This window comes from Felis catus, chromosome B1, assembly GCF_018350175.1.
Source record: "Felis catus isolate Fca126 chromosome B1, F.catus_Fca126_mat1.0, whole genome shotgun sequence".
Classification (NCBI taxonomy): Eukaryota; Metazoa; Chordata; class Mammalia; order Carnivora; family Felidae; genus Felis; species Felis catus.
Window position 1 is genome coordinate 133,057,854 of NC_058371.1, and position 9,895 is coordinate 133,067,748.

The following is a 9,895-nucleotide window of genomic DNA, read 5'->3' on the forward strand; positions in this document are numbered from 1 at the left end:
AGGGAAAATGCACTCATCAAATAGCTATTGAGTGCATCCTGTGTATCTGGAATTGATTTACATGATGGGGATACAGCAATGAAGCAAAGAAAAATCTCTGCCTTCATGAGCTAACATCCTAGGAAAAGAGACTCTGAACAAATGTGTGTGTGTGTGTGTGTGTGTGTGCACGCACGTGTGTTTATAGACATATTGCAAATATGAGCATACATGCAAATATATAAACATGTAAATAAATATGCAAATATATAAGGTATGTCAGGTGGAATGAAACATGCTATGAAGAAAAAATTAAACAAGAAGGAAGGTGTGCATTATCAAATGCTGCTTACAGGTTGTAAAATGAGGAATGAGTTGAGCACTGATTTGGCATGTGGTGGTCACAGAGTTAACCTTGACAGAAGCTGTTTCTGCAGATTGGAGAGAAGAAAAGCTTGAGTGACAGGGTTCAAAAGAGAATAGGAGGAAGGATGTGGAAGCACCAAGTATAGACAATATATTCAAGGCATTTTGCTAGAAAGAGGGAAAGTGAAATGGGTGGCAGCCAGACAGGAATGTGAGTTCAAGAATCCCATCTACCAGTGGGAGATAGTAGAGGATGTTTGTGTGCTTCTGGTAGGACCCCAGTAAAGATGGTAAAAACTAATAAGGAATAGAAGAGGTACCCAACTGCCATTGGGTGGTTTTGAGGAGATGGAAAGGGGTAGGCTTCTGAGCACCAGTGAAGGGTTGGGCTTATATTCAGAGCACAGGAAGTTCATCCATGATAACAAGGAGAGAAGTTGGTGGATGTGACCATGGAGATGGGTAGTTCTGTTCTAAATGCTTCCAGTTAGTTCATGAGTAACATCATAAGCTGAGAGTTTTATATGCATTGCCCAGAAATAATTTCTATCCTCTCTTTTTAATACATCACAGTGAAAGTCTTGAAAGCGTTAGATGCAAAACAGGGAAATTTTAATGGGGCTGACCAAATGGTGTCACACCACAGCTGATTCTGATCAGACACTGGACAGAAATACTTAGAGAATTAAGAGTATGCCAATGTGGTGATTGGGACTTTTCACTAACCAACAATTTTGCCTAGGTCATTTCAGGCCTTTTCATTAAAACCTTCTCATAATTTTAAGGAATGTGATGAACAGTACTCGGTTAAAAGAAAGATCAAAAATACTTAAATATCTTCTAAAAACCACAGGTTGTATTTTTTAGTTGGCTGTTATTCTATGTAGAAATAAGAAAGTCTGTATAGTGTTGACTAGGAAGGATTTCATTCGGTCTCATGATGGCCTGGGCTTGTTTTCCTCTGTCATGTCACTGTTACTCTTCAAGTAAAGTTTACCAGTGATAATTACATTACATTTGTCTGATTCTCTGATGATCTTCTCCCTTCCTAATCCCAGGTCAAGAAGATTTACCTGGATGAAAAGAGGCTGTTGGCTGGGGACCATTCCATTGACCTTCTCTTACGGGACTTTAAGAAAAACTACCACATGTATGTGTATCCTGTGCACTGGCAGTTTGGTGAACTTGACCAACATCCTATGGACAGGTAAAAACTCTTAACCTTCACATTACTAGGTCATCTCCCTGATAGAATGTCTAATTATCTATACAAAGATACTTCTAAACATATCTAGGAAGTTTCCACCTCTGTTTTAGAACACTGACATGCCAAACAAATGTAGTTAGGTGTCTAAACACAAAACTGCTTTGAAGATAGCACAATATGGCCACACCATGTTTCCCAAGTTTAGATATTAGGACCCAGCCTGTAGCAGAGACTCCTTAAATTCCTTCTCATTCTTAATCCTGAATTCCCAAGATGTTCTGATTGGCCCAGCTTAGGTCAAGTGCTTACATCTGGATATGTACAATTGGGTAATGGTCAGTGGGTAAGAGTCAGGCTGTACAAACATGATTGTTGGTGGGGGGTGAGGCACATCCCTATAAATTTAAGTTGGCAGGAGAGTACTTCCCAGTGAGGAAAGAAACTTTGTGACATCTCAAGTGCTGTGTATCTTACCCATAATTTTGCACCTTTTCATGAGTGTACTATTTATTTGGCATTCCTAGCAATCTTGTGGAAGAAAAATGCCTTAGTTATCCTAAGAGTTAACTTTCATATACAAGCTGGCCATTAATACACCACCGTTTATTTCATTGCAGAGTCTTAACACATTCTGAGCTTGCTCCTTTGCGAGCATCTCTGGTGCCCATGGAACACTGCATAACTCGCTTCTTTGAGGAGTGTGATCCCAACAAAGATAAGCACATCACCCTGAAGGAGTGGGGCCACTGCTTTGGAATTAAAGAAGGTAAACTCATCATCAGTCAGGGAAAGGGGTATCCTCTTCTCCAGGAGAGCACCAAGGCCTGCAGCCCTCCTGGAGAGGTCCTGCTATGTGCTCAGATTGACACCTAGGGACAGCAAGGTGGCAGCATCCCAGGTAGGACTTCCTCAGGGCACATGCTGTCATTGCAAGGTTACTTCATACTTCCCTTGATGATACTCTTTTTTTCAGAGAGTAAAAGTGGGAATACTTAGGGGATCACAACATTGAGTTCTTAGCAGTTGGCTAAGCCTGAGAAAATGATGTCAATCCAGAGAGCTGTGCTACCCTTCTGAAGAAGGAGGGATTTTATGTCATTTCTTAACCTGACTATTGGTCCAAACTTTAAAAAGTCATATGTGAAGAGTAAAACAATAAGTCTGATTCTGCCAGTGGGAGATGTCAGAAAAATCTTAGAATTCGTTACCAACTCACTAAAGATAGGGCCTCATATCACAAGTTGTGTCCAGATATTATGCTTTCAATCTATTACTGCATCTTCAGTGGCAAAAATAATAGTAATCAGAGGGTTCTTTCTTTCTCCCTGTGATGGAGGAACTTAAATTTAGATATTTGTTTTGCCAGTCTATGTCTTAACATACTTCCTTTTGTTTTCCTAAGTTAAAGCTGATATTTATTAGCAAGCATGTTTTTAATAATCAAGATTTGAAAGATTCTCAAAAAATGAGCACTCAAAACTGCTTGCACAATGTAAATCAACAGTAAACAACCTCTAAAGCAGAGGTTTTATATGTTATGTTCACAACATACAAGTAGGATGAATGTGCAGCCAACCGGTCATGAAAAGTAAGTTCATCAAAGGTCAGAATGTCTTAAAAGGAGGCAACTTGTATGACATTCACTTTAAAAATATTCTTCATGGGGCATCTGGGTGTCTCAGTGAGTTAAGTGTCCGACTTTAGCTCAGGTCATGATCTCATGGCTCATGGGTTTGAACCCTGCGTCTGATTCTGCTGACAGCTCAGAGCCTGGAACCTGCTTTGGATTCTGTGTCCCCCTCTCTCTGCCCCTACCCCACTCACACTCTGTCTCTCTTTCAAAATTAAATAAACATTTAAAAATTAATATATTTATTATATATATTCTTATATATGTAATATATATTCTTATATATATTATATATGTGTGTGTGTATATATATATTCTTCATGATATGTAGAATGCCTTGAAATTATAAAGAAAGAGCTGAGAGTATTGAGTACTTACTGATAAATAGGTAAGCAGAAAGGGTTAGCTCTTTGCCTCTACAATATTATTCTGTGAAATAAGCACAACTGTAAGGAGCAAAGAATGTATATTTTTGTAAGCACCAAGTGCTGTATATTGGTCGCCTATCACTGCATAACAAATTACCCTAAAGCTTAGAAGCTTACAAGTTCACAGTTTCCAAGGATCAGGAATCTAGGAGTTGTTTATCTGGACAGTTCTATCTTAGGATCTCCTCTGAACTCGCCCACATGGCTACTGTTGGAAGATTCCGTTTCCTCACCATGTGGTCCTCTCCATAGGACTTCTCACAGCTTGGCATCTGTGAGACAAAAGAGAGAGAGAACCCAAGACTTAAGTTATAATGTCTTTTGTAACCTAATCTCAGAAGTGACATACTTCTGCCATATTCATTTGGTCACACAGACCAACTCCTGCTATAATGTGAGAAGAGGTCTTAGAAGCTGTGACATATTGTTTATACTCTATTAGCATTAATAGGAAATGAATAAGCTGTTAAGACCCCAACCCATATAAATAATACCAATTTCCCTTCTAACGTCTATTCTGTAAGTACAGTACTTATAAATTCAAATATATTCCCCAAAATGGCTAAAACTACTTTCCTAATTCCCATGTTAAAAAGACAAAGTGTACCCAAGTACAGCTGCCCCACTCCCTCCACCCCACCATTATCAAAAGGGGGAAACGTAGCTGGGACAGGATATATTGTGCCCTTTATAAATTTTTTTTAATGTTTATTTTTGAGAGAGAGAGACAGAGACAGAGTGTGAGCAGGCAAGGGGCAGAGAGAGAGGGAGACACAGAATCCGAAGCAGGCTTCAGGCCCTGAGCTGTCAGCACAGAGCCCGATGCGGGTCTCGAACTCACAAACCGTGAGATCATGACCTGAGCCCAAGTCAGACGCTTAACCGACTGAGCCACCCAGGCGCCCCAGTGTGTGCCCTTTTATATGGCACTTGATTTTAACAGAGTGATTGAGTTTGAACAGATTCCATTTATTTAAGGAAACCAGTTGTGCTTCACTGTTCCTCTGAAACTTCTGGCAGCTCTTCAGCATGTAGGCTCACTCAGGCTCTGTGCTGGGTGGTTGTCTGGGAGGAGCAGGAAGGGCTTGAAGTTCAGCGACTCCAAAAGCTCTTAATGGTCTTGTTTGTTCACTGTGGTTTGGCCATGATTACATTATTTTGAAGGAGGGAAAGAATTATCACATAGTAAACCAAGAAAGCAGATATTTAATATTCAGTCAGAACAACCAAACAAGTTACTGCTTTGGGCTGTAGCTAGGGAAAACAAAACACAACAAAATCTCTATTTGTAAGCGTGCCCTTCCTTCCCTCATGGCTGGGAAATCCATGAAAGGACAAGATAAATTTTAGCCACGGCCATTCTGAATTTTAACTGCCTTTTATCTGGGCTAGGTGTGCTCGAATATCCAGCTCTGTCATGAGTTAGCTATGTGAGTTAGGGCATACCACTTAACCTCAGCAAGTCTCATTTTCCTTCTGTGTAAAAGTGGGGTTTAATTGAAAGGTAGAGGAGTAATATTTATTTGGTGTTCATGACATACCATTCCACATTAATCTTGAGAAAAACCCTCCAACTGAGACTCATAGGCAAACGAGTCAGATCATGCAGGTCCTACTGAGCCAGTTAAAGACATTATCCTAAAAGTACTGGAGGATCACCAAAGTGTTTTAAACAAGGGAGTGGTTTCACCGGATTTGTACTTAAGAAAGATTCTTTTGGTTACATGGTGGAGAAGCCAGAGAACTGGCTGATTTGCCTGTGGTAAATCCAGGCATAGTTGATTAGAACTTGAACTAGAGCAGTTACAGTGGGGAAAAAGAAAAAGAAACACACTCAAGATAATATTTAAAAATATAAACATGATATATTCAAGAATGTAAGCATATTCAAGGTGTATATAATATAGAAATAATAAGTATTTGCTAGGAAATATGTGGGGGCAGGGAACAGACAGTTGAGAGATAGAGACAAAGGGAAATATGACACCCAGGTTCCGGGCTCAGGCCAGGCAAAGAGACAGAGGAACAGAGACAGAAAACACAAGCACAGAAGCCGACTTTGGGAAGATGATAACTTCCATTTATGATGTGAACTTTTAAGTACTTGGGAGACAATGAACAGTAGATACATGAATACATGGGTCAGCTTTTCAAGGCAACATTTTGGAATGTAAGTACATAGTTGAGGATTACAAGCATACGGAAAGTAATTAACGCTATGGAAGGGAATTAATTCCCCCACAAAAATGTGTTGAGCCACATGGGAAAAGGTCTAGGGTTGAACACCAAGGAACCAAGAATAATGGGTAGAGGAGAAAGAAGGAGTTCATGAAGGAGAATGAGAAGTCTCCTGAAAGGAAGGAAGAAAACAGGATTGTGCCATTTCAAAGGAGGTATTTGAAGAGGAAGAAGAGATCACAGTGCCAAATACTGCTGAGACGTCAAGTAAGATAAAAAACTAAGAACGCTCCTTTTACATAGAAATAAGGGCATCCTGGGTGGCCTTAGTAAGAGCAACTTTGATGGAACAGTAGAGATGGACGCCAGATTCCATAGGTTGAGAAACAATAGATGAGAAAGGGTAAAGAGTGGCTGCTTGAAGACAGGAAAGAACTAAAAAGGGGGTTAAAGTTGAGGGAAGCATTTCTGGGAATAAAATAAGCTTGAGCACTCATTCATTCATTCATTCATTCATTCGACAAGTGTTTACTGATGGTCCCCATAGTGCCATGCACTCAAGGCTGGCTATGCAGCATATTTGCATGTTCATTCATGGGAAGGGTCCAGTAAAAAAGGAAAGATTGAGGATATGAGAAAAACATGGCTGTCTGGTTGGCTTAGTAGAGCATGCCACTCTTTATCTCAGAGTTGTGAGTTCAAGCCCTATGTTGCAGAGCCTAATTTTTAAAAATTTTTTAATTAAAAAAAGAAGAAGAAAGAAAAACAAAAGAGTAAAATTAGGGGGAGAATTTCTGAGGCCAGAAGAGATCCTGGGCATAGGCAGAGGATTAGCCTAAAGTTAAGGAAGGACATCTCTTATCCAAACAATGAAAAGAAGGCAAAAAGTGTGAGCACAACAGTAAGTAAATTTATAAATAATGAGACTAAAATATTCATTTTACAAATGAAGCCAGTGTTCAAAGGAAATATACCAAAGTTCATAATCTTTCCTACTCTTGTGTAAGACTTACACTGAGCAGGAAAATTACCTGGTGTCCCAGACAGTGTAGTCATTCGTATGCTTCAAGTTAATCTGTTTAACTATTTGTTCAACAATGCTTGAGTGAGGGTGGGCCATACCGGTAAGAGTGATCTTATATCCCCTAAAGGATGTTCTCTCGTCCAAAGGTGTGGCAACAAGTTCTTTTACAATTACTTGGTTGGAAATTTGATTTAACTGACCCTATACTTCTGTTTTTTTCTGTTATATCTTAGCAACCTTTATAGGTTAGTATACTTGGCATTTCTTGGCTAGGTCTCTATTGGTGCTTCTCAACCCTACATTTAGAACTACCAGTGGAGTTTCTAGATGTATACATGCCATTGGCCCACCCCTGGAGATTCTGATTCAGGAGGCCAGGGGTAAGGCCTGAGAGTATATCTTTTTTTACTTGAAGTATAGTTGACCCACAATGTTACATTAATTTTAGGTGTACAGTATAGTGATTCAACAAGTCTATACGTTATGTTGTAATCACCACAAGTATAGCTACTGTCTGTCACCATAAAACGCTATTATAATACCACTGACTATATTCTCTACGCTCTGCCTTTTACGCTTGTCTTATTCCATAACGGGAAGCCTATACCTCCCACTGCACCCATTTTGCCCATCTCCCCATGCCCTCCCCTCTGGCAGCCATCAGTTTCTGCTTTTTGTTTGTTCTTTTTGTTTTTTAGATTCCACATATAAGTGAAGCCATATGGTATCTTTTTAAAAGTTTCACAGATGGGGTGCCTGGGTGGCTCATTTGGTTAAGCGTCTGACTCTTGGTTTCGGCTCAGGTCCTGATCTCGCAGTTCATGGGTTCTAGCCCCATGTTGGGCTCCCTGCTGACAGTGCAAAACCTGCTTGGGATTCTCTCTCTCTTTCCTTCTCTCTCTGCCCCTCCCTATGTCCCTCCCTCCCTCCCTCCCTCCCTTTCTCTCAAAATAAATAAGTAAACTTTAAAATAAATAAATAAATAAAAGCTTCACAGGTGGCACTGATGCCCTATCAGGTTTGAGAACTATCCTGTAAGTCTTATTAGACAGTTTCTCTAATCCCCCAGTTCTATCATTGTTTGTTTATATTACAACTCTGGCTGTTTCCTAAAAATGTGTTTTGTTTTGTTTTTGTTTTTTACAGAAGACATAGATGAAAATCTCCTGTTTTGAATTAAGATTTGAAAGAATTCTAACATTCCAGCATCCTTCTCTGTCCTGACCACTCCTGAAAATATATGCATCCATGATACTTGTAGATTTATATTTAGCAAAACTTTTGCATGTGTGAGATGACAATAAGAGTAATGGCTTGCTGACAGTGTATGCACTAAGCATTTAACATTAACTTTGGAATTAAACTTTAAAATAAAGTCTACATATGCAAAATCCTGTATGCTGTTTGTGAAAACTCTCTACATCTGTTTGTGAGATACTTCCTAATTACGAAACTTGAAGAAAATACTACATTCGTTTTGTTCATAATATCATGTACACTTCAAGAAAGTGGAATAATGCTCTTTTGTCATTAATGTGCATTACTTTCAGTATCTTAATATCCTAATAAAAATCCAAATGCTTACTCAAGTTTATTTCCAGTCATTTATTTAAACAGCTATATGTGAAAGACCAACTCAAGGCTCACACTTCAAATTATAATTGTGCTTCCCTAGACCCTACTACTTAAAAAAAAAAAAAAAAAAGGCAGGAGTATGGTTGGGAGAGATGTTTCCTGTGGGAAACAAATACTCAGTTATTAAATGGTAGATGCTTATTAATGTCCTTTGTCATAATGTAACTTCAAACAGAAAAAAATAAATCCAAGTGCTCTTTACCAAATTCAGTTTAAAATGTGGACGATTATGCACTGCTTGGTACATCTGGTTCTAGCTCTTGTGCAGCTGTCCGTGTGTGTTAGGGGAAGTGGAGGTCCTGCAAATTTTTTGCGTGTCTCATATACTCAAAATAAGGGTAAAGACAACACAGACAGAAAGCTCTGAAGTGTCTTAATGTTCAGTGTCGTCAGAGATAAATATTACTACTGCAATTTTATAGCAAGAAATTGTGTCATAAGAGAAACTTTGTGTTTTCATTAGGACTCTTTTTTGGTAACTATTAATACAGTATGGGCTAGATTACAAAAATAATAAAAGATACCATAATAGAGTTTTTCCTAAGGTCTGAAACAAGGCAGTAAAAGAAACTGTCAACTTCTATATTCGACTTACAATATCTATAAGGAAATAAATTATTTTTTATTTTTTATTATTTTATTTATGTTTTATGTTTTTTAATTTTTTAACATATTTTCCTATCTGAAATGAAAGATATCAATGCAATTGCCTTTTGTTATTTTTTCAAATAATCAAAAATGTGTTGCTGTTGTTGTTGTTAAGAGCCTTGATAGTCACTGAGACAAGGTACCTCAAGGAATTTCATCTGAAGGAACTTATGGAAGAGTATGCTTTTTATCAGAAAAATTTTCTCTGATTAACCTCAAAATTTTATTTATGTCTTTTCTTAGCTCTGAGTCACTTGTTCTTAGACCATATCACACCATGTCATTTCAAAATAATTAAGTTCAGTTTGATTAATCAAAATATAAGTATTTATAATTTTTCCAACTAGGGAAATAATTTTAGAACTTATTCCAAAATTCAAAACGTTCTTATGTGTAGCTGCAAAGAAATGTCATGAGGTCTTAACCAATAACAATTGTAAATTTGTGAATTTGTCAGGAATGGTGAAATTATATTTGGAGGTGATTAGACCTAAATTGCCATTTTTAAACATTTTAGAATAGTGAAAAGTGATTTTAATTATTTTTTTAATATTTATTTTTGAGAGAGAGCAAACAAGCAGGGGAAGAGTCGAGAAAGAGGGAGACGAAGAATCTAAAGCAGGCTCCACACTATCAGTGCAGAGCCCAATGGCAAGGCTCAAACTCAGGAACTGTGAGATCATGACCTGAACTAAAGTTAGACATTTAACTGACTAAGCCATCCAGGTGCCCCAAAATGATTTTAATTCTAAAGACACTACCTGTTTATTTAAAATGTTTTCTTTGAAAGTAAGTTCATT

At 38.2% G+C, this 9,895-nt stretch overlaps 2 protein-coding genes across 5 annotated transcripts in view; one reads left to right on the forward strand and one right to left on the reverse strand.

Moving 5' to 3' along the window:
• SPARCL1 (SPARC like 1) overlaps positions 1–8,401 on the forward strand; it is a 34,403-nt gene extending 26,002 nt beyond the window's left edge. Inside the window, 3 exon segments of the mRNA XM_003985193.5 lie at positions 1,404–1,552; positions 2,170–2,318; positions 7,959–8,401. Coding sequence (XP_003985242.4) covers positions 1,404–1,552; positions 2,170–2,318; positions 7,959–7,987 — 327 coding nt within the window. The 3' untranslated portion in view covers positions 7,988–8,401.
• Positions 1–9,895, reverse strand: part of NUDT9 (nudix hydrolase 9) — a 101,472-nt gene that overhangs the window by 43,986 nt on the left and 47,591 nt on the right. For 2 of the 4 annotated variants that reach the window (XM_011281779.3, XR_006596961.1), the window contains one exon: positions 3,632–3,882. The exons of 1 other annotated variant lie outside the window; for it this stretch is intronic. In XM_011281779.3, the coding sequence (XP_011280081.1) occupies positions 3,869–3,882 (14 nt within the window). In that variant the 3' untranslated portion in view covers positions 3,632–3,868. Of the gene's footprint in view, positions 1–3,631; positions 3,883–9,895 lie in introns of those variants that run through there. One more of the 4 variants, XR_006596962.1, reaches the window with a different exon arrangement.